The sequence below is a fragment of the Schistocerca gregaria genome, chromosome 6 (assembly GCF_023897955.1).
Source record: "Schistocerca gregaria isolate iqSchGreg1 chromosome 6, iqSchGreg1.2, whole genome shotgun sequence".
Lineage (NCBI taxonomy): Eukaryota > Metazoa > Arthropoda > Insecta > Orthoptera > Acrididae > Schistocerca > Schistocerca gregaria.
The window spans coordinates 52779638-52805811 of NC_064925.1; the positions used below are offsets into that span (position 1 = coordinate 52779638).

The following is a 26174-nucleotide window of genomic DNA, read 5'->3' on the forward strand; positions in this document are numbered from 1 at the left end:
ATATGACCTAAACTTACGAGAGTAGAATGTTTATTTCGTGATTCACCTTCACTTTTGGAATGCAGATGAAAAGAATTCAGCACACTTGATCACCAGGCTCCAACCAGTCAGAGTTTATGCATTGTGATACAATTTTATTGAACTCACTGCATTTTTCACAAATCTGAGATTAATTTCATCCAGTCTATCCATTCCAAACAGATTATTTCAATTGCAAACTCTTTTTGTTTGCCATGAACTAGATTCTGTATGATAAGTCAGTTCTGACATAAAACAACATTTTCAGCCACAACAGTACATTGAAATTATCTGTCCCTTTCCATACTAGTCTTTTTGTTTGCTTCAGTCCTGTCATTAACATTTTCATATTTGGTTTTCTTTTAGAAATGATCCCCAGTTTTACTAACATGTATCGGAAGTCAGAATCACCCCTTACTCACAGTGATGTAACATTTTGTGAGGATAGCTACCATCACTTATCCTGATGTGCTGTTTAAGACCTTCCCGATGTGGTAACTGCTTCCTTGGTTTATGGGTGTTGCATCAGAGAATGTTGTGGAAGCTGCACAATATTTCAACGAGACAGCTGCTCATCATCTTCAGGTGCTGACTGATGTGTTGCTGCAATGGCTTACCAATAGATAGGCAGGCTCGCTAGAGGTGTGCAGGTGCCAAGGGTTAAGGCTATAATGTCATCATAGACAAATCATAGAGCATGGCGACCTCCAGTGCCTCCTGCCGTACAAGCGGGCCACGGGCTTCTCATTTGTGACACGGGAAAAGCACTGCTGCAAACAGCAGCACAGCATGCATGCGGGCAGTGTGTTATCACACAGTTTAAGTGTGTACACTTTGATTCTCCATCTTTACTCAGATTCATCTGACTGCCGCCGATGATGCCGTAGTGCCACCAGTGCTGGTTCCCATGCCTTGCTGAGTTGAAAACCCATGTCTCTATTGATCAGGTTGTTACTCAAATGAATTTTAACTGTATCTTTAATGATGAAATCCCAGTATGAGGAAGTGGATGAAAGGATCTTTGAGTCTCCATAGTTCTTGCTTTGTCTCATGTGAAGACAGTGTTCAGCCACAGCGCACTTTTCTGGCTGACCCAGCCTGTTATGATGTCTATGTTCAACACATCTATCCTTAAAAGTGCAACATGTCTGACCCTGACCAATTTATGATATATCCTTGGTCTCCTTAGACCTAGGTCATCTTTAACAGAACCCAGCACAGTTTGCACTCACACTGGAGTGCGGAAAACACATTTTATTTCATGTTTTTTGAACAATCTACCAATCTTCTACATCTACATCTACATCTACATTTATACTCCACTAGCCACTCAACGGTGTGTGGCGGAGGGCACTTTATGTGCTACTGTCATTACCTCCCTTTCCTGTTCTAGTCGCGTATGGTTCACGGGAAGAACGACTGCCAGAAAGCCTCCCTGTGCACTAGAATCTCTCTAAATTTACATTCATGATCTCCTTCTCCTCAGGAGGTATAAGTAGGGGGAAGCAATATATTTGATACTTCATCCAGAAACGCACCCTCTCAAAACCTGGCGAGCAAGCTACACCGCGATGCAGAGCGCCTCTCTTGCAGAGTCTGCCACTGGAGTTTGCTAAACATCTCCGTAATGCTATCACGTGTACCAAATAACCCTGTGACAAAATACGCAGCTCTTCTTCGGATCTTCTCTATCTCCTCTGTCAATCCCCTGGTACGGATCCCACACTGATGAGCAATACTCAAGTATAGATTGAATGAGTGTTTTGTAAAGGACCAGCTGCCAACATAGGGTAGAAAAACCATCCTCATGGAGTGCTCTGTTTCCTCTGGCTTTTCTGGAGCTTTATTGCATGCAGCTTTAAATGCACTACAGATCTGTTTACTGGAGTACCCACTTTGTACAAATATGGAGTGGAGGTGGCTGAGGTCTGCTGATACGCTCCCTTCATCAGAGATAATTGTGGCCCTGTGAATGAGAGTTCGCAACATGCCACTGCGTTGATATGGGTGATGGCAGCTCATAGCTCATAAATGTAAGTCAGTGTGAGTTGGTTTGTGAAACACGCTGTGACACAAGGAACAATCTACCTTTCTGTAGACCAAGACATCAACAAACAGGATCTCTTGATTTTTCTCCACTTCCATTGTGAAGAAAATGCTGGGATGGAGGAAGTTAAGATGTTCCAGAAATGCAGGAAACGTTGCTCCTCCATGTGACCTAACAACAAAGTCAGCAGTGTTGAAACCTAAATGTTTCTGGAGATATGATGACACTGATGAAATGGAATAATTTGATTTGTACCATGGTAGCATTCTGTTAGATTTTAACATTGTTCAGTTCCTAGTGATTTTTGTTTTTGTGTGCTTGTAGCCATTCCAACCCCTGGCAAACTGGTTCAGTAAAAAAAAATTAAAAACAAAATTACATACAACAAGAATAAGTAAGTTTTAAGGGATTCGTACTATAGTTTGGATACACAGAACTGACCATATAATTATACATCAGCAGAACTTACATTTACATGATACCTAACTTGAAGAATCATTTGGTAAGTCATAATTCTTATGTAGAGCTTTCCTCACACCATGACAACTACATCCCTAACCACTAGAATAAAAGCAACTGGCCATAGCTGAGTGGGAGTGTTTTTTTGTTTTTTTTTGGGGGGGGGGGGTGTCTTTTAGTGGATTTCAGAATTTATATTATTTTTTTAATTACATTGATAATGACTACCAAAATAAAACTGTAATAAGTTCACTGACTGTGAATAACTTAGTGCCAGCTGTATCAGGGACCGATGTCCTATGTGTTAATAACATATGAAAATTTGTGCCAGACCAAGACTCAAACCCAGATTCCCTTCTTATTGTCAGCCATCACCATAACCACTTTGGCTATCCAAGGATGCCTCCCACACCACTCCAAACTTCTATATGTTAAACTAAGATCAATGATGAAACCAAGAGACAATGGTATATGGATTTCAACAGTGTGACATATTGAAGTTTGGATCAGTCTGGGAGGTATACACAGATAGCCTGATGGTAAGGCGACCAGTTGCCATAAGCAAAAAATCCATCTGAGAGTCACAGTCTGGCATAGATTTTTACATATCATCTGTACCTAAAACAGTTGATGCCAAGTTATTCACATTCAGTAAATTTATTTCAAGTTGCATTACTAGTGAGGCTCAGATTAATGCCAATTATAAGTAAATCTCAGCATCACTATACAGTTTGCAGCATCTGAAGACTATAAGTGCATTGGTCATCAAAAATGGGCGCATAAAATGGAGGGTATTTTGCCCCAGTTTGTTTTATCTGTCCATTATAACTTCACAGTCTTGGACTTTGTTATTTGTTGTACATTTACAACAAAGTCAGAAACAGTCTAAGCTTGTAATGGTGTTGCAGGGTAGATTGCCAAGGAAAAAATTCTGTGTGTTGCTTCATTTCCGAGTTTGAAGTTAGCCACTCAGACTGTTAAACAAACAAATTCAAGCAGCCCACCAGAGATGGTGTAACCAAATATGTTCTTTGTGTGGTTTCTTAAAACCAAATAAGAGAGCAATACAAAAATTGGTCATTGGATGGCAGTAATGACTGCACTTAAGCCAAAGGTCAAGCAGTCTCATGCACTATCATCTATGCAGTGAGAACAACTGGCTGTAATTGTACCTGGCACACCACTTGAATTTGCATGCACAATGGTCTGACTGGCTAACTTCTATGCTGATTAACTCAGAACTGGGACAACATGTAGAATTTTTTTCTAGAAAATTATTTCTCAGCACAACCTATGATGCAACACCCTTACAAGCTTATTAGACCATTTCTGAGGACGTTGTAAAATGAATATATACAAGAAGCAGCACATTTACCACCATTCATACTGCAGTATATTAAAGTGGAAACAACTCAGCTGTACATCCAAAATCATGCCTACAATCAACCCTGAGACAACCAGGAAATCAAACTAAATTAAATTATGTAACTTTTATTTTTGTAATTAGAATTATCTATCTCCCACATATGAATTTGTTGTGTGCCTTTAATTTATTTTTGAATGTTAATAACATTGTACCTAACATTCATAACATTCGACTATCTGGTAAAATGGTGGCATGCTTTTATAGTCAATACGCAGTTGTTGGTATTCTTGAATAATAGTCAGTTCAACTCCTTGATACAGGAAGCCAGACTGCAAGCAGCAGCATATGATGGGAGAGGCAACAGGATGGGGGTAAGGAGGAGGCTGCGGCAGGGAAGGGGAAGGATGGTAAGGTATGGATGAGGGATGGTGAAGTGCTGCTGGGGAGCGTGCAGGTGTGCATGGATGAGACGGATAGAGGGTAGGGCCACTAGGTTCAGTCGGGAAGTTAGACAGAGTGTGGGGGAGAGAAGGGGGAGGGGGATAGCGGAAAAGGGGAGAAGTAAGAAGACTGGGTGCATTGGTGGAATAGAGGATTGTGCAGTGCATTCCAGCTCCCCAGCAGCACTTCACTGTTGTCCACCCCTACTTTGCTATCCCTCCCCTCGCCACCCTAGCTTCCTCCTTACCCACACCCAGTTGCCTCTCCCATCATGTGCTGCTCTCTCTCTCTCTCTCTCTCTCTCTCTCTCTCTCTCTCTCTCTCTGTCTGTCTGTGTGTGTGTGTGTGTGTGTGTGTGTGTGTGTGTGTGTGTGTGTGTGTGTGTGTGTGTCTTTTTGGTAAAGGCATTATTATGATTACTACTATTTTATTGCCACTGCTAAAGCAAACTTTTTTCTTTATTTCACAGATTCCATTGAAACTGGCTCCTAAAAATGGAGAGAACAGCAGCTTCAACCTAGCATTAAACCCTGCATTCACTTCAGACTGAAACACAGAAGATGAAAGTATGGGGAGTTGTAGGCAAATTCTTGTGGACATTGTGCCAAGTTGTATGGTTTGCACTGAGACAGGATATGTGCATCTTATTGATCTCAAGTTTTGATTTAGTCATGTGAAACCAAAGAGCTATTAACATTCTTATTCTGAAATTTTTCTTCATAGACAACACATAGAATACTGTAGTTCTCTATGTTCTAGTGACCTACAATGGACAGACAATGGGAATTTGCTACATGAGCTGTGCAAATTCAGCAACTGTAAATAGGGAGATGTAAATCTGTAGCAACAAAATCATAAATTATTACAATATTTGTGCATGGTCAGTCCTATCTCCTCATATTTGTGTACAAATGTGTGACTCCAACTTACATTGGCAGATATTCGAACTAACGCTCCGTGCATTCCACATATGTTCATCACAAAGCATTTGAGAGTCTGTTCAGTATTATAGCTTTTTGTTGTCTACAAAGATTGATAAAACAGCAACTGACTTTTAAACTAGAATGTGTGTGTGTGTGTGGGGGGGGGGGGGGGGGGGGGGGGGGGTGGTGTCTGTGTGTGTATTTTAATAATACAGATAAACAGTTCATAATCAGTGTTCTCTTCATGTACATAAGTGTATCAGTGAGTGTGATGAAAGTTTCATTTCTTTGAATAGCGTAATATGTAGGAGAATTTGACAAATGAAAGACAGAAAGAATGTGGAGTAAATTGTTCAGAACTAACTGTGAGCAATAAGATTTAGTCACTTATCACACTAAATGTTTATGCTATTGCAAATGAACAGTAAAAGATTCATGAGTTTCCGCACTAGAGACTTTTTTCCTTTGGATCTAGAAGACAAAAGCGTACAGAAAAGATGCATTTAAAAATAGCCAAAAAAGAATAAAATTATTGACATCTGCATGCTACAAGAAAATGATTAATGCTCCATATTCTCAGAGTTTGTAATGGAAAAAAATCTCACCAATTCTGATTTAATAACTAAGTTTCCAGTTTTACCTCCATCTTTTATATTGCCCTGAAAACTCTCCTTATGCTTTGTGGAGCTGAAAATTAGGTCTTTTTTTAAATGTTTGGTTTTACAGGTGTTTCACCATCAACAGCTTATACCTAATAGGATACAGTTATTTTCAAATGCAAACAATCCCACTGGATAAACATCCGCAACTGAGCAATATAGCCAGAGGGTACCATACCCCCCACCCTCCCCAGATATTTAAACCAGAACTACTTTCAGGGTATTACATTCCTGTCATTGGGTGTGATACTGCAGATGAATAAGAGACCAAATCTAATAATTTTTACACACACTAGTGCACTTGAGGCACATGGTAATTCCTTTTTGTTTTTTCATGTGTCCTGTAGCATTCATAAAAATTATTATTAGCTTTGGCCTGATGAAGGGCATGTAAAATACACACACACACACACACACACACACACACACACACACACAAAAGCACGCGCAACACTTTCAGTTGTTCAAAAATTAGTTGTCTCACACTGCTGTTATATATATGTGACATACATCAGTAAATTATAAGATAGTATTTGTTTCCCCATTTTTTGTTGTTTTCAACCTGGGATGCCCATTATTGTGTAAGTCAGAAATTAATCAGGAAAGTCATCTAGGGTCCAAGAATAGACAAGGCAAATGGAAGGGGATTAAATTTTGGTCTTTGATAGCATTTTATATCTAGTATCTGACTAGTATTTTCTCCCTTTCTGTGCCCCTGCAAGAAGAAGAAGAAGAAGAAGAAGAAGAAGAAGAGTCCACTTCTTGGTTTGCATGAATTTTTCTCTCCATGTTTTATTATAGATTTTATGCATTCAATGAAGTTTTTCCACCAGAAATTTCAAAGTCCAAGAGGTCTTCTGTTTACCTCACTCTTCCATAACCCTGTACCAAGCTCTTCAAACACAATTTCCTTTCACCTGTACTGTTCAGCTGAAGCCTTTATTTATGAATATCGCCATGTAGGTACTGTATACGAGGCACTGAGAAATTTTATCAACTCTCTTTTCTTTCAAATCTGCATACCCACAGCCAACAACTGGACAGCCCTTAAAACTCTTCCAAAAAGTTTCACTGTTGCAATATAAGAATAAAATTCAGGATTCATCTGAAACAGCATCCAAAAGTAACTGTTAACACATTTTTTTAAACTAACAGTAACTTTGAAAATCTCCTATAGGCGTGCTAAATAGATGGGAGTTCTCGTTCCCTGTTTGGTGACAGGGGGACTTGAATTTGAAGAGCTCACTATTCATCTTTGACCTGTCCTCTTGTGTGGCTGTTATAAATACACTAAGATGTTCAGTAAAATTGGCATTTGAAACATTTGTAACAGTTCACACAATTATCACATTAGCTACATTCCAGCTTTGAAGCTGCCTCTCTTTTGTTAATGTCTATAATAGTGACCAAATTTTATTCATTAATTACAACACTTCTGTATTCAGATTTTATATTCATCATGTTCTTGCTATCATTCTTTATTGTAATTAAATTTTATTTTAGGTTATACATGTCAAATAATATTAAAGTTTGAATTACAAAAACTTTCAGGAGATATAAAGACAGTCATAGGTATATCAGAACATCAAGTATCAATTGTGGAAGAAACAAACTTGATTTTCACACTTAAGTGCTTGTAACTATACAGCTGGTGTAAGCACACCAAAGTCTGTGCAACGAATGTCAATTCTAAGAAAGGGATAGAAGTAATCATTTTATAAATCTCATATTTGTCTATTACATTAGCTAAAAAACTGAATCCAACTGAATATGTCTCAAAGGTCTAATGGTATTGACTAACTGCTGTGTCACCCTCAGCCCACAGGCGTCACTGGATGCTGATATTGAGGGGCTTGTGGTCAGCACACTGCCCTCGAAACAGTTGTCTGTTTGAGACAGGAGCCGCTACTACCCCATCAAGTGTCAACCCTGTAGCAAGGCCATTTGCATTATATTAGCTAAACAAGAACATAACATTATAAGCCAACTCCTCTGCTGTGCTTAATTCACTATTCCACAATATAAATATCACTTTTATCCTTTCCTGTAGATGATGATATACCATGCACACTTGAATTTCAATCAGTGATTATTTTCTTAAATCAGTTTTGATAAACTGCTTTATATGTTCAGTAGATTTTGAGAAAAATAGAATTCAAAGAACCTTGTTAGTCTAAAGGGCTGCTTTAATTTACTGTCATAATTTTATACATTGTAGTACAAATAATAATGCTTTAATTTAAAGGAAAGTATCATTCAACAGTAAGTTTCCTTTTGTCATATCCATGTCATTTAATTGATACATATTTCATAGTCAGTTTTTATGCTGCAATGTTATTGACTATTTTGCTACTGTGTTAAATTGTTCATATTTTGTGCAATATCAAATTATCAGGCTCAAAGATGGTTGAAATGCTAATAAACAAATATAATACAATGATTTCTGTTTCCCTTGATCTTCACAAATGTTGCTCTTTCCCAACCTATCCCTCTTTTCTCCCAGAGCTAGAAATTAATAGTTCCAAAAGATAGGATTAGTGCTTTCACTTTAAACTGTATTTATTGGTAGCATTGCAATTTCACATCGTGGAGGTAAGTATTTGCAAGCCGTTCTGTCTCTCTGTAATTTTATAATGCAAGGTTACCTACTCATATTTCCTACAACAAGCTTTGGAGCCTGTTTTTTGTACTTCACACTCATTTTCTACAGAAATTTTTGCCCTTCTATTCACAACTTCTGATTTTAAATCAAAATGAACAGAGCATTGTATTTATCATTTCATGTAAGTACTGAGTTCCACTTCATTCTCAAGTATCAGCAAGAGTTGTAACTTAGGTAACAATGTATTGGTAGCTATAGAAGTATAAATAAAAATCACAACATTAAAGGATGAAAACTTGTTTAATATATGGAGTACTAGTGAAGCAAGAAATGCTTCTCAGCATTTAGCACACTTTCATTTTCTCATTACCTTTCAGCTCAAGAGTAAAGAAATATGCGGAAATTTTCTGCAATCTGTAATGCTTTTAGGACTGATACTACAAGTTTCTTCCTTTCCATACAATGAAAGGCCTGTGAAGTAGTAACAATTTGCTACTCTTTTTGTTTGTGTCTGTTAATGCAACTTTCTACAAAGACTGTCCTGAGTAAAGAAAAAACAACATTTGCACTTCCATACAAACCCTTTTGCTAAAGCATAGCAATTGAAAAAATATATACATATGAACATTTTGGATGATTTCATATCCACCATGTCTCTGTGAACAATATACTAAAGGTTTACACTATAGCTTCAGGTCTGGCTGGTCAAAGCAGTTGACAATATTGTTTCAGTTATACTATCATCACCTGCATCAAGGTTATCTGAAATGCCATCCTTATTGGTCTCAGTAAGGCATTTGACTGTGTCAGCTGTGGAAGTCTGCCAGAAACACTTTACTCGTATGGTTGTAGAGGTTCAAAACGTCTCTGATCAGATCCTACCTCATTGTCAGTAAAAACAAACTTGCCAGCTCAGTAATATAAGGCTATGTGTATTGGATATATGTGGGACATGCCACAGACTTCTGTGTTTGACGTTTATTCTTCATAAAATGTGTACATGACTTGGCTCACATTATGTTGTGTAAATCCACTCTTTATGCAGATGATACCACTTTTTTTCAGCTGGTAAAGACTGGGGAGCATTAAAGTGGGAAAATAGAGATCTCAGAACAGCCAGTAATTGGTTCCAAATCAATGAATCATGTGTTAATCACAAAGAGCTGTAAATATTCTCTCTAGCTTATGTAATAAAGTTGATGAAAATGACTGTGGTTCAGCTAAACCTCTTGGGATCCATCTTGATTTGAAATTAGTATGGAAAAGTTACATCATTTACATCTGTAATAATTAGCAGTTGTTACATATTTGGTAACAACTGCTAATTATTACAGATGTAAATGATGTAACTTTTCCATACTAATTTCAAATCAAGATGGATCCCAAGAGGCTTAGCTGAACCACAGTCATTTTCATCATATTTGGTCCTCCCCCCATGAACCATGGACCTTGCCGTTGGTGGGGAGGCTTGCGTGCCTCAGCGATACAGATGGCCGTACCGTAGGTACAACCACAACGGAGGGGTATCTGTTGAGAGGCCAGACAAACGTGTGGTTCCTGAAGAGGGGCAGCAGCCTTTTCAGTAGTTGCAGGGGCAACAGTGTGGATGATTGACTGATCTGGCCTTGCAACATTAACCAAAACGGCCTTGCTGTGCTGGTACTGCGAACGGCTGAAAGCAAGGGGAAACTACAGCCGTAATTTTTCCCGAGGACATGCAGCTTTACTGTATGATTAAATGATGATGGCATCCTCTTGGGTAAAATATTCCGGAGGTAAAATAGTCCCCCATTCGGATCTCCGGGCGGGGACTACTCAGGAGGATGTCGTTATCAGGAGAAAGAAAACTGGCGTTCTACGGATCGGAGCATGGAATGTCAGATCCCTTAATCGGGCAGGTAGGTTAGAAAATTTAAAAAGGGAAATGGATAGGTTAAAGTTAGATATAGTGGGAATTAGTGAAGTTCGGTGGCAGGAGGAACAAGACTTCTGGTCAGGTGACTACAGGGTTATAAACACAAAATCAAATAGGGGTAATGCAGGAGTAGGTTTAATAATGAATAGGAAAATAGGAGTGCGGGTAAGCTACTACAAACAGCATAGTGAACGCATTATTGTGGCCAAGATAGATACGAATCCCACACGTACTACAATAGTACAAGTTTATATGCCAACTAGCTCTGCAGATGATGAAGAAATTGAAGAAATGTACGATGAAATAATAGAAATTATTCAGATAGTGAAGGGAGACGAAAATTTAATAGTAATGGGTGACTGGAATTCGAGTGTAGGAAAAGGGAGAGAAGGAAACATAGTAGGTGAATATGGATTGGGGCTAAGAAATGAAAGAGGAAGCCGCCTAATAGAATTTTGCACAGAGCACAACTTAATCATAGCTAACACTTGGTTTAAGAATCATGAAAGAAGGTTGTATACGTGGAAGAACCCTGGAGATACTAAAAGGTATCAGATAGATTATATAATGGTAAGACAGAGAAGACAGAGATTTAGGAACCAGGTTTTAAATTGTAAGACATTTCCAGGGGCAGATGTGGACTCTGACCACAATCTATTGGTTATGACCTGTAGATTAAAACTGAAGAAACTGCAAAAATGTGGGAAATTAAGGAGATGGGACCTGGATAAACTGAAAGAACCAGAGGTTGTACAGAGATTCAGGGAGAGCATAAGGGAACAATTGACAGGAATAGGGGAAAGAAATACAGTAGAAGAAGAATGGGTAGCTCTGAGGGATGTAGTAGTGAAGGCAGCAGAGGATAAAGTAGGTACAAAGACGAGGGCTGCTAGAAATCCTTGGGTAACAGAAGAAATATTGAATTTAATTGATGAAAGGAGAAAATATAAAAATGCAGTAAATGAAGCAGGCAAAAAGGAATACAAACGTCTCAAAAATGAGATCGACAGGAAGTGCAAAATGGCTAAACAGGGATGGCTAGAGGACAAATGTAAGGATGTAGAAGCTTATCTCACTAGGGGTAAGATAGATACTGCCTACAGGAAAATTAAAGAGACCTTTGGAGAGAAGAGAACCACGTGTATGAATATCAAGAGCTCAGATGGCAGCCCAGTTCTAAGCAAAGAAGGGAAGGCAGAAAGGTGGAAGGAGTATATAGAAGGTTTATACAAGGGCGATGTACTTGAGGACAATATTATGGAAATAGAAGAGGATGTAGATGAAGACGAAATGGGAGATACGATACTACGTGAAGAGTTTGACAGAGCACTGAAAGACCTGAGTCGAAACAAGGCGCCCGGAGTAGACAACATTCCATTAGAACTACTGACGGCCTTGGGAGAGCCAGTCATGACAAAACTCTACCAGCTGGTGAGCAAGATGTATGAGACAGGCGAAATACCCTCAGACTTCAAGAAGAATATAATAATTCCAATCCCAAAGAAAGCAGGTGCTGACAGATGTGAAAATTACCGAACTATCAGTTTAATAAGCCACGGCTGCAAAATACTAACGCGAATTCTTTACAGACGAATGGAAAAACTGGTAGATGCAGACCTCGGGGAGGATCAGTTTGGATTCCGTCGAAATGTTGGAACACATGAGGCAATACTGACCTTACGACTTATCTTAGAAGAAAGATTAAGAAAAGGCAAACCTACGTTTCTAGCGTTTCTAGACTTAGAGAAAGCTTTTGACAATGTTGACTGGAATACTCTTTTTCAAATTCTAAAGGTGGCAGGGGCTATTTATAATTTGTACAGAAACCAGATGGCAGTAATAAGAGTTGAGGGGCATGAAAGGGAAGCAGTGGTTGGGAAAGGAGTGAGACAGGGTTGTAGCCTCTCCCCGATGTTATTCAATCTGTATATTGAGCAAGCAGTAAAGGAAACAAAAGAAAAATTTGGAGTAGGTATTAAAATTCATGGAGACGAAGTAAAAACCTTGAGGTTCGCCGATGACATTGTAATTCTGTCAGAGACGGCAAAGGACTTGGAAGAGCAGTAGAACGGAATGGACAGTGTCTTGAAAGGAGGATATAAGATGAACATTAACAAAAGCAAAACGATGATAATGGAATGTAGTCAAATTAAATAGGGTGATGCTGAGGGAATTAGTTTAGGAAATGAGACACTTAAAGTAGTAAAGGAGTTTCGCTATTTAGGAAGTAAAATAACTGATGATGGTCGAAGTAGAGAGGATATAAAATGTAGACTGGCAATGGCAAGGAAAGCGTTTCTGAAGAAGAGAAATTTGTTAACATCGAATATAGATTTATGTATCAGGAAGTCGTTTCTGAAAGTATTTGTTTGGAGTGTAGCCATGTATGGAAGTGAAGCATGGACGATAACTAGTTTGGACAAGAAGAGAATAGAAGCTTTCGAAATGTGGTGCTACAGAAGAATACTGAAGATAAGGTGGATAGATCACGTAACTAATGAGGAGGTATTGAATAGGATTGGGGAGAAGAGAAGTTTGTGGCACAACTTGACTAGTAGAAGGGATCGGTTGGTAGGACATGTTTTGAGGCATCAAGGGATCACAAATTTAGCATTGGAGGGCAGCGTGGACGGTAAAAATCGTAGAGGGAGACCGAGAGATGAGTACACTAAGCAGATTCAGAAGGATGTAGGTTGCAGTAGGTACTGGGAGATGAAGCAGCTTGCACAGGATAGAGTAGCATGGAGAGCTGCATCAAACCAGTCTCAGGACTGAAGACAACAACAACAACAACATATTTGGTAAAAGTAGGTATTGTGTTAGTGATAAGCAGTTGCTCAATGCATACTATGCTTTTTTCACACCCATCTCACATACACTCTTTTGTTGCAGGGGAATTCCCCCAGGAAAAAAAAGTTCTCGTTTGGCAAAAAAAAGCAGTCACATTCATCTACAGAGTCACAAAGTAGGCAATGTTTCAAAAAAACTAAAAATACCAACATTTAAGTCCTTATTTATACTAAGTTGTCCAACACATGCCAAAGAAAACCAACAGAGTGAAAGACTATAGTAAGCTGCGTATCAACATATGTTATTGTTGTGGTCTTCAGTCCTGAGACTGGTTTGATGCAGCTCTCCATGCTACTCTATCCTGGTGCAAGCTTCATCATCTCCCAGTACCTACTGCAGCCTACATCCTTCTGAATCTGCTTAGTGTATTCATGTCTTGTTCTCCCTCTACGATTTTTACCCTCCACGCACCCCTCCAATACTAAATTCGTAATTCCTCGATGTCTCAGAACAGGTCCTAGCAACCGATCCCCTCTTCTAGTCAAGTTGTGCCTCTTCTCCCCAATTCTATTCAACACCTCCTCATTAGTTATGTGATCTACTCATCTAGTTGTCAGCATTCTTCTGTAGCACCACATTTTGAAAGCTTCTTTTCTCTTCTTGTCTAAACTATTTATCATCGACATTTCTCTTCCATACACTCCATACAAATACTTTCAGAAACGACTTCCTGACACCTAAATCTATACTCAATGTTAACAAATTTCTCTTCTTTAGAAATTCTTTCCTTGCCATTGCCAGTCTACATTTTATATCCTATCTACTTTGACCATCATCAGTTATTTTGCTCCCCAAATGGCAAAACTCCTTCACTACTTTAAGCCTCTCATTTCCTAATCTAATTCCCTCAGCATCACCTGACTTAATTTGACTACATTCCATTATCCTCATTTTGCTTTTGTTGATGTTCATCTTATACCCTCCTTTCAAGACACTGTCCATTCCATTCAACTGCTCTTCCAAGTCCTTTGCTGTCTCTGACAGAAATACAATGTCATCGGAAAACCTCAAATTTTTTATTTCTTCTCCAACGATTTTAATACCTACTCCGAACTTTTCTTTTGTTTCCTTTACTGCTTGCTCAATATACAGATTGAATAACATTGGGGATATGCTACAACCCTGTCTCACTCCCTTCCCAACCACTGCTTCCCTTTCATATCCCTCGACTCTTATAACTGCCATCAGGTTTCTGTACAAATTATAAATAGCCTTTTGCTCCCTGTATTTTACCCCTGCCACCTTAAGAATTTGAAAGAGAGTATTCCAGTCAACATTGTCAAAAACTTTCTCTATGTCTACAAATGCTAGAAACATAAGTTTGCCTTTCCTTAATCTTTTTAATCTTTCTTCTAAGATAAGTCGTAGGGTCAGAATTGCCTCACGTGTTCCAACATTTCTATGGAGTCCAAACTGATCTTCCCCGAGGTTGGCTTCTATCAGTTTTTCCATTCATCTGTAAAGAATTCACGTTAGTATTTTGCAGCTGTGACTTATTAAACTGATAGTTCAGTAATTTTCACATCTGTCAACACCTGCTTTCTTTGGAATTGAAATTATTATAGTCTTCTTGAAGTCTGAGGGTATTTCACCTGTCTCATACATCTTTCTCACCAGATGGTGGAATTTTGTCAGGACTGGCTCTCCCAAGGCTGTCAGTAGTTCTAATGGAATGTTGTGTACTCCCGGTGCCTTGTTTCGACTTAGGTCTTTCAGTGCTCTGTCAAACTCTTCACACAGTATCATATCTCGCATTTCAGCTTCATCTACCTTCTCTTCCATTTCCATAATATTGTCCTCAACTACATCGCCCTTGTATATCATCATAACAACATAACATAACGCCAACACAACAAATATCTAAAACAGCAAATCAGTATCATAGTTGCTATACTTAAGAAAACTCAAGACAGTTAAAAGTACATTGTGGTAAAACCATTTAAAATATCACAAGTACAGGCACACAATGTGGCAACAAAGTATGTTGAAAAACACCACATAGAAATGGCTTTTATTTTATACAATGCAAGAGTTCAAAATTTGCCATAAAGATTATCTTACATACCAATATAGTTCCATTTAGAACAAACTTATTGTTCTAATCCAAGACTGTTGTAACTACATCACATGAAAAGGATAAATCATGAGAGACAAAATACATACAACAGACAACACACAAGTTTCTGGCAGAGCCTTGCGCTATGGCCTATGTAGTCATTAGTTCTAAAAGGGAGTGCAGTCATCAGGCTGTGCACGCAAGTGGTGTTGTACTGGCTGGCCCAGTGGCCTCTAGTGGCTGAGATGAGCACAAACTTCATGTGTGAACTATGAAGCAGTGCACACACAACTCTGGTAGTTGCAGTATGATGTACATGAATGTACTGACTACATCATGTATAGTATGATGGACAGTTTTGTATGTTGATACACAGTAATTATCTAAAATATCTTTTATGCCATGTATGTTATTTTGGTAGTTGTGTATCACACAAAAGGTGACATTATTAATTATTAATGTTTAAATAATGGTAAGAAATATATAATAAAAATTTGTTCTGTAAATCTCATCATCAAGAACCACCTTCAGGTATATGGAATGTGTCAAGTTATACATTTGAAGGTAGAAGTAACTGCGCTTTGGCCTACCTCTGTAAAGGACACAAACAAAAAAATTGTGGCTATCAATAACTACTCAAACTGTTAATGATCAGAAATACTTTGAGTTTGTACATGATTATGTATTTTAGGATAAAAACTAAGGGGCTTTGAAGAAAGCCACTGTTTGTTCTCCTACAGTACTTAGCTACAGTTTTCATTTGTAACTTCAAACAAAGTATTTACATAACTTTACACACGCAACTATCCTGCTGTCTATATTCTTTTAAAAATTGAAATCTGTCCAATACAAATATTATAACAATGAAGCCAATCAATTATTGATAATATTATTTCACTGGATAGATCAAAAATCTACTTGCCAAGCAGCAGTAGAACAGGCACACAAAAGACAGTTGAAATTGGCAAGCGTTCAGAGCCAATGTCTCCTTCTTCAGGAGAAGGGTTGAAGTGGAAGGAAAAGGGGTGAAGGTAAAGGACTGGAGTGGTCTAGGAAAAGGGGGTAGATTTTGGGAAAGTCACCCAGAACTATGGGTCAGGAGAGACTTACCATACCCCTTTTCCTAGATCACTCCTTTTCCTTCACCCACCTTCCTTCCACTTCAACCGTTCTGCTTGATGGAGCTGTTGACTATGAAAGCTTGCCATTTACAACTGTCTTGTATGTGTGTGTTCTGCTTGTGCTTGATGAGTAAATTTTTTTATCTGTCCAATTAAACAATACAGATATTAGAGTGACAAGGAGTTTACATTCCTGAGTCCAAATATTTTGATAAATTGTGGGAGATGTGGCCTAATAGAGATTCTACAATGGAAAATCGAGGATGAAATATAACAATATAATGAAAAGGATAGTTGCTACTCGCCATATAGCGGAGATGGCAAGTTGCAGAAAGACACAAAAAAAAGACTGTCACACAATCAGCTTTCAGCTGATGAGGTCTTTGTCAAAATTAGACAACATACACATATGCACATACTCATCCAAATGCAACTCAAGCACATGACCACAGTCTCGTGTGTGTGTGTGTGTGTGTGTGTGTGTGTGTGTGTAAGGCCTTGTTGGCTGAAAGCTAATTGTGTGACAGTCTTTGATGTGTTTTTCTGTCACCCAGCATCTCCACTATATGGTGAGTAGCAACTATCCTTTTCATTATATTGCTAATAGAGATTCTTTTAGTTTGCTTTTTGAATGTTGGAGGATTTTTATTTTCACACTGGCAACTTTTATAGACTTTTGCACCAGAATATAAAATTCTATTCTGAAATCTAGAGAGTGATGCACAGCCTATGTGACAATTATTTCTACTTCTAGTACTGTGATTTAGTTTCTGAATTCTTTCCAAAGTAACTCCTGTTAGTAAGCACTATCATTATAGGTTACATGTACTGGCATGTAAGTGTAAGAACCCCTTGCTCACTGCAGAGGCTTCTGCAAGACGTTTGGTTTTCTATATCAGATTCTTATTCCATGCTTCTGTAGAATTAACACTTTTTTTCGTTTCAGTGTCATTGATCTAGAAGATTAGGACAGAACTGAGGGAAAGTCTACCAATGCTGCATGCAGATCAATGCAGTGAGAAAGATTTCAGAGAGCAAACCATACAGAACTAAGTTTTATAGTTAACTTACCCCATGTCAGTTCTATGTCAGTTTATAATCCATCTGGTAGCCCAGTAACTTCACATGTGGGGACTTCCCCCATGGGACTCACCACTCTGTGGCAGGTTTGTGCTTGGCTGCCACACAGCCCCAGCCTTTGCAGCATTTTTTCCCTTCCGAGCTGCCTGCCTATCCTGTTGCTGTTCTCACCCTCCCTTGGGGATAATGTCTGGGATGTTTATGGAAATCCCTTCTGCATTTTCAGTAGCTGATGTCAGCACAGGTTTCCATTGATTTTCATTCCTTTTCTCTTTCTTCATTGCCCGTCTCCTATGCTTCCTTTCCTTCAGCGTTTGAGGTTCCTCTTTCTCATCGTCCTCCCTGTGTGCTCCTAAAGGCGAGCCCCTGCATCTGACGTGTAACGGGTGACCGGGTAACGCGTAATTCCCAGCACCCGGTCAACAGATAGGAGTTGCGTGAACCACCCGGTACAGGGCATGCCTAGGATGGGTAACTTCCTGAGCTGCTACCTTTCCAAAAGGCCAGTTTGTCCCTCCCTATTTGGGAGGTGTAACCGTAGGTGTGAACAGTTACCTAAGGAGCGTGTGCCCCCCTCCGAGGGGGTGCCCCCAGTCGGAGGGAGGTCGCCATCACACACACTGGCAATCACAGGGGATTTTCTTGCAATGAGCCAATCATCATCTTCATGGGCAATATCTACTAAATGTAAATGAAATGAGGCTAATTATTCACAGACACTTCCAGTTGCTCCACTGTTCCATGTGGTTTTACATATTGAAGATGGTCAGTCCTTTGCTACGGTAAATCTGTTTATTAGTCAGAATGGTGTCGATGCAATTGTTGGCCCTGTGAAATTGTGCTCTCATTTACAGACTGGCACTTTGCCTTTGGAGACAATTTCTGATTCTCAAGCACAACTGTTTGTAGCTTTCCTCCTCTACAGCTATTCTGTTTGTGTTGAGGCCTATCGAATGCTAAATTCTTCCTGTGGCATTATTTACATTAGGCTATTCGACGGTCTGACCGAGGCAGAAATCCAAACGTACCTTTCTGATCGGTGTGTCATTGCAGCCCATCGGGTGATGAAAAAAAAGTAGCTACATTCTTAGTGCCCGTCTGCACTCTTTTTCTCACTTTTGATGGAGTGGTGCTTCCATCAGAGATCAAAGCAAGCCATGAACTTATCACAATATGATCGTACACTCTGAACCTGATGCGCTACTACCAGTGCCATCGTTACAACCACACTGGTGTCCTGTTGACTCCCAGCCAAATGTGCAATCTGTGGTGGGATGATTATTTTATAAATGCACCAGAAATAAATTTGATAAATATTGTCAAATTGTGCAACTAATAATATGAATTTTAAAAATGCCATATATTTTGTAATTTCAAATCTTTCTAAAAGAAGAGTAATTTTAACTGTACATACAGAGTTGGTACATATCAACTGTAACAAATTAATTTCTTTTTTATATGTCTTAGCCTGAAATATAATACATTGTATACAAAATCACATGAAATTATTTTAGTGAAACAGCTGAGAGAATTTTGACCTATACAAGATTCAGAAATATTCCTGGTACTGGCTATTTCTATAAAGAAAGGTAATGTTAGAGAGGAGTGTCCCATTACACCAGTCACTTGCAAGTTGTTGGCTAGTATGAAACCCTGCTTTCCACCATCTGGCACTTATAGTACTGTTTTTGCTACATCTCACTCCACAAAGGACACAGACACACAGATATGTGGCCTCTAATTCAGCACTGTAGTTGTAAAACTCCCCAGCTGTACAAGCCACCAAACTTTTGCCACATGGGGCGAAGTCACCTGCTACACAACCAGCAGGCCCGAAAGGACAGAAGGAACACTCCCGTGAAGACTTCCTACGTCCCTCCAACCAACAAACACCTGAGTCTTTCTCTGCCAACCAGAAAGGCTCCAAGAAATCAAACAAAGGCAAATGGTCTTCTCCTTTGTTGACTTGGAGATTCTCTACGATGGTGTCACCACGTCATACCCTTGCCCTGCTGAACTCCATGTTGTCAGTGCACACCACCAACTAATTTTCTGCCCTGGACTGTACAGACTGACAGAAGGCGAATGCCTACACCTCTTTAGATTTCATGGAGCAGGATCCTCCAGCCTCTGCACCCTGTAGCAGTGAGTCTTCAAAGGCTGGCACCCAGCAGCCACCAAGGTGACACCCCTTCATTTTTTCCTCCTCACCTTTCCTCCTCATGTTTCTCCTACAGTGGAACATTTGTAGCTTTCGATCCAACAAAGAGGACTTACAGCTCCACCTGGAAATGCAGTGTCCACTTCTTCTTTGTCTCCAGGAAACATAATTGTCTGCTTTCTTCCCAGTCCAATTTGACCTCCCCCGCTCCCCTCCCCACCCCCTCTCCACCCGCGATGATGGCATTCCGTCGCATGGAGGTGTCATGTTCCTCATCTAGGGTAACGTTCATAGTCAACCCATTGCCTGACTGCCTGCTTCAACCTGTTGCAGTCCACATTTTCCTTTCTCACTTCTCCTGTTTCGTTTGTACCATTTACATCCCTCCATCATTTTGTGTCACCGGGGCAGACTTCTTCCAGCTTATTGGGTAACTCCCTCTCCCCTTTCTGCTGCTTGGTGACTTTAAAGCACACAATCTGCTTTGGGGTTCTCCCAGAACCTGTCCAATAGGCGCCCTCTTGCCTGGCCTTCTCAATCAACTTAACCTCTTCTGCCTTAACATGGGAGCACCCATGTTCATTTCAGACTCCACGCACAACTATTCCCATGTGGACCTCTCCTTCTGCACTGCCCATCTTGCCCATCAAATCAAGTGGTCCATTCTCTCTGACACGTACTTGAGTAGCATTTCATGCTGTCCATTTGCTGACTCCTACCACACCTACGAGCACACACAAATGGCAGCTTTCTAAGGCCAACTGGAGGCTTTACTCCTCCCTGGCAACTTTAGATGAACATTTACCCTTTCGTGATGCCCAGGTAGAATATCTTACAAATTTTATGCTTACCACTGCAGAATGTTCCAATTTCACATTTCCTCTTTACTGCACTGTGTCCGAGTGCCTTGATGAACTGAGGCATGCTGCAACACAATTTGCATACTGAGTTGTGCTCTGCATTTTTTACCATCATACTACAATGGCAAACTGCATTCATTATAAACAGTTGAGTGCTCAGTGTTGTTGCGTTCTTAAGGATGACAAAAAAAGCTATATGGATTTCCTTACTAGTTCTTGCAAGAGTTCCACTCCCCCCTCCATCATGTCAGCCAACCTTCGATGGCTCTCTGGGACCAAGGTCCCTTCCCAAATTTCCTGCCTGACAGTAGCTGCTATCATAGTAAACCTTATTGCTATCTCCAACATCTTGGGCCGCTTTTTTGGTGATTTCAAGCTTCACCCACTATCACCCTGCCTTTGACCATCAGAAATGAGTGGAGGAGGCCCAGGTGATACCCTTCACTTCTCAGAATTGTGAGTACTACAATACCTCCTTTACTATGAGGGAGCTAGATCATGCTCCCTTGATACTGATCCTCTGCCCCAGGGCCAGATGATGTCCACATTCAGATGTTTCAGAACCTTTCTCTTGTGGCCAAGCACTTTCTCCTTCATACATACAATTGCATCTGGGCAGAGGTCACATTTCACAGATGATGGCGTGAAGCCACTATCATACCCCTACCTAAGCCCCATAAGGACAAACACCTTCCATGTAGCTTCTCTCACCAGTTGTGTTTGCAAGGTAATAGAACATAAGATTCATGCCTGTCTGGTATGGTGGATCGAGTCTCACAGTTTACTGATCACTGCGCAGTCCTTGTCAACTCATGTCATGAATAGTTTTTTGTGCAAATATCAAACTGTGGCCATGTTTTCTGATTTGGAGAAAGCCCACGACATCTGCTGGAGGACTAGTATCCTCCATACACTCGGCATGTATACATAATTATTAAAAAAAATTGGAAGCATTCAAGACTGGTACTCACTGGATTGTGTTGTATCAGTCATTATTTTTTCGTTTTTTTTTCCATTCTGTTCAAATACCTACATCAATTAATATAAAACTCATCAAATGTGTGCTAATTAACACATATCTAATTGTCATTTGTAGAAAAATGCACGTTTACATATTTCTAATTACATGTCACACACAAATAACCATTTTTCATTCCAAACATAAATTCTCAAGTACTAACATTTGGTAAATGATCATAAATAAAGATATGTTAAATTTTTTAAAAAACTTCATAGTAAATTTTGTCAAGAATTTTTTATAGTTGAAATGCTTGAGTAGATAGATAGTCGAGTGCTGAACTTGATGTAGAATAAATATAAAAATATACAAAAATCCAACTGCTGTATGGTCTCCTTGTCAGTAGAGAGTCGTTTATAGAAGCGAGACAATGCTGTTAAGCAACTTCGTCACAAGAAAGATGGACCAATATCCTGCTGTTTGCTCCTTCATCGGCAACGTTTGAAAATGCAGGAAGGGGGCAATGGGTTTACTGTTAGGTCACTTGTTTATCTCCACTTTCATAAGTAATTGTTACTGCTGCATACTTCAGTTATTCAGGAAATATGTTTTGCAATGAAATCTGGTTATGAAGGTGATGCTACTGAATCAGCATAAGATTTTTGTATTGTCATACTCAGAATAAGGACTGCTTTTCAATCACCTAATTGTTCTTGTAAGCTCTCTGACACGTTATTTGAAATTTAAAAAAATCTGGTGGAGGAGTATGAACTGCCTGTCTAAAGGATATTCCACATCAGTAATCTGTCCACACAAATCAAACTGTGTAGACAAATCATGATGTGCAGACTGTAAATCTGGTACACAGAATGTGTTGTGCAGACTGAAGATCTTGTGCACAGAATGTGTTTGAGTTGATTTTTTGTTCAGTTAACATAATTCCCATTTAATGTTACATCTCAGTTGCACATTTTTAGTTAGATGACCTGTTTGATCACACTGGACTGTCTTTTTGACTAAGTAGGCTGGTCTGCTCAGAATCACGTATCACAGTACTGAAATACGTTCTGAGTAGACAGGACATGTTGCTGACACAACTGCTTAGATCTGGAGATGATAGATTGTGATCAAAACATGTAATCTAATTAAGAATGCTGAGACAGAACAATAAATGAGAATAACTTAATTATCTAAACAGTTGTCAAATCTTTCAAGATGATTATGTCAACTATAGTGTTTGTTCAGTCTCATGCAAGTTATTCAAACACTGCCCCACAAGGCATAAGCATGCACGGGTGCCCCTCAGATTGCTTGCAGGCAGGTGTAGATAGTATAAGCTACCTGCCAGGTGGCCCTCTTGCACTCATTCTGGTCATGCACGAACCAGTCGGGCAACACTGGAATTAGGCACTCAACCACTGCAGTACTGTTGCGCATGCTCTGGCCCAGCTGCCTGCAAGGCATGCGTTTGCTCACACATGCTCACGTGTGCCTTCCTTGCTGCCTGCCTGCCTGTCTGCTGGTGGGCATGAGAGCTGGAACAGCTGGGTGAAGTGCTTCTTGTCTTCTGCCTGCCCACTGAATCCTAAAATGGGTGATATGCACCAATGCTCTAGAGTGTGCATTGGAGAATTTATTGAAATATTGTAGATATCACATGCTTATGAAAAGTTAAGAGTAAGGAACAGTGATCAGGACAGGAAAGCAGGTGCTTAAAAATCTTCACTAAGGAACATAAGTGCACATGATCCTGCGGTAAACATGGAAATGGGAATAAAAAAAGTCAAATTTGTTGCAGGCTGTTTACCACAAAGAATTAAGAAAAGTAATGAGATCTGTTTGATATGGCCCTGTGGGTGAACAAATATGAAAGCCATGTATGTGAATTTCTTTTACCCCTTGCTCTCAACGATTGATCAAGAAATAGCGAGATACAGAAGGCACAAGGTTAAGGATAAAATTGGAGAACTGATGTCAGAGGAAATGGAGTACAAAGAGCAGAGATGGTCAAGATTTTAGCTTGGGGCTGTGCCTCAGAATGAGTGCCAAAGTACTCAGTCTCACTTTCATATTTCCCCCACTACCATGCCACACTGTCTGAGTGAGAGAAGGGGGAAAAGGGGAAGATTGCAAATGTGCTGCAATTAAATGACAGTGTAGTTGCACTGCATACAACTTGTTTTATATCTCTCATTTCTCAACAATACAGATCATTTATGGCTTGATGGAGACATAATATCAAACAATGGAAAATCCAGGATGGAATGCAACAATATTCTGTGGAAGAAAGTTGCTACTGACCACATAGCGGAGACGCTGAGTCACAGATAGGCACAACAAATAGATCATTTATTTTATTTTATTTTATTATTTTACTTATTTCTCTCCTTTACTGCTGCTTCCCCCCCCCCCCCCCCCTCCTCCCCATCTCTCCCCTGACATCCACCCAACCTGCAGAATTTGTGTGTGTGTGTGTGTGTGTGTGTGTGTGCGTGTGTGTGTGTGTGCGTGTGTGTGTGTGTTTACAAAGGTCATTGGCTGAAAGCTTTTAGTGTGAAAATCTTTTTGCTGTGCCTGTCTGCCACTCAGCATCTCTGCTATATGGTGAGTAGCAACTTTCCTTGAATAATATTAAAGGCATAATATAACTTTTATCTGGTACAAACTGTCAGAATATAGACAGCACAGACAATTTCACATAGTTTCACACTCAGGTTACTATGTAATTGTAACATATCTAGTATATCTAGTTTCATAATCGAAAAAATGTCTTTCACACCAATATGTTGATCAAAATGTTGTAAAAATTTTGCAACCTCATGATGGAGACTTGAAAAATCTATCTGAGAAAAGCAATGTGGAAGACCTAGACAGTTGTAATGTAAAAAGATTTGTTATTAAAACTAGAACTACCTTGCAGGTCAATCAATTACATATTCAACAGAAATAGCAAACAGCCTCCAAAATAGCTTGGAAACAAAAGTACGATAGACAGAGTCCTCAAAATAGGTTTGAAATTGTTCTTGTAATTCTTTCAAGGCCACAATGAATTCTTAAAATCTTGTGTTATCCCTAATGCAAGTGAGCTCAGGGAAGTGGACTGTCTTTGTCAGAATGTGCCCCTTCTACAATGTGATTTTCTTTTTTAGATGCATCCCCATGAAATCTGCAAGAAGTTGTTTCTTACCTTCCTGCCTCTTACTGTGGGCAATGTGCAGTCAAGTAAGCTTAATGTGTAAGGTCTGCAATCCTTTCCAGATGGTCTAATTTTCAATCCTGAACTCATTTTTACTTCATAAAGTTAACAATAGCAAGTTTTAAATTGGAAAATAATTCCAGGTAAGCAATTTATGTAACATACTTTGCAGTAATATGTAAGTGTAAAATGCATGTATGCTTTTGTTTTAAACATGATTATCATCGGGTTTCTGTCATGTACCATCTTCACAGATAAAAGATAAAATGATTTAGACCACCACAATACATTTGTCATTACTTAAATGCTGCTTGTGGGAGCGCACAGGGTACAGGGAACAGGGATGAGGTCTTGGGATGTTACTCCACGAGGGGTGGTAGTGCGGGAGGGGGGGGGGGGGGGGGCAGCAAAAGGAGAGACCTAGAAAGACAGAGGGGGCATTGGTGAAATAGAGGGCTGTGTAGTACTGGAATGGGAACAGAGAAGGGGCTGATGGGTAAGGACAATAATGAAATGAAGAATGTCTTGTAGTAATACACGGCAAATCATCGAGTAAAACTGAAGTGATATCAGGTGTTCCCCAGGGAAGCGTCCTGGGACCTCTGCTGTTCCTGATCTATATAAATGACCTGGGTGACAATCTGAGCAGTTCTCTTAGGTTGCAATGCTGTAATTTACCATCTAGTAAGGTCATCCGAAGACCAGTATCAGTTGCAAAGCGATTTAGAAAAGATTGCTGTATGGTGTGGCAGGTGGCAGTTGATGCTAAATAACGAAAAGTGTGAGGTGATTCACATGAGTTCCAAAAGAAATCCGTTGAAATTCGATTACTCAATAAATAGTACAATTCTCAAGGCTGTCAATTCAACTACACTCCTGGAAATGGAAAAAAGAACACATTGACACCGGTGTGTCAGACCCACCATACTTGCTCCGGACACTGCGTGAGGGCTGTACAAACAATGATCACACGCACGGCACAGCGGACACACCAGGAACCGCGGTGTTGGCCATCGAATGGCGCTAGCTGCGCAGCATTTGTGCACCGCCGCCGTCAGTGTCAGCCAGTTTGCCGTGGCACACGGAGCTCCATCGCAGTCTTTAACACTGGTAGCATGCCGCGACAGTGTGGACGTGAACCGTATGTGCAGTTGATGGACTTTGAGCGAGGGCGTATAGTGGGCATGCGGGAGGCCGGGTGGACATACCGCCGAATTGCTCAACACGTGGGGCGTGAGGTCTCCACAGTACGTCGATGTTGTCGCCAGTGGTCGGCAGAAGGTGCACGTGCCCGTCGACCTGGGACCGGACCGCAGCGACGCACGGATGCACGCCAAGACCATAGGATCCTACGCAGGAGACCACACCGCCACTTCCCAGCAAATTAGGGACACTGTTGCTCCTGGGGTATCGGCGAGGACCATTCGCAACCGTCTCCATGAAGCTGGGCTACGGTCCCGCA

At 40.0% G+C, this 26174-nt stretch overlaps 1 protein-coding gene across 1 annotated transcript in view; it reads left to right on the forward strand.

Moving 5' to 3' along the window:
- The window catches only part of LOC126278949 (G-protein coupled receptor Mth2-like), a 101296-nt gene extending 92943 nt beyond the window's left edge, over positions 1 to 8353 (forward strand). Inside the window, exon 5 of the mRNA XM_049979226.1 lies at positions 4801 to 8353. Within this exon, the coding sequence (XP_049835183.1) occupies positions 4801 to 4881 (81 nt within the window). The 3' untranslated portion in view covers positions 4882 to 8353. The remainder of the gene's footprint in view (positions 1 to 4800) is intronic.
- The last annotated feature ends 17821 nt before the right edge of the window (positions 8354 to 26174 follow it).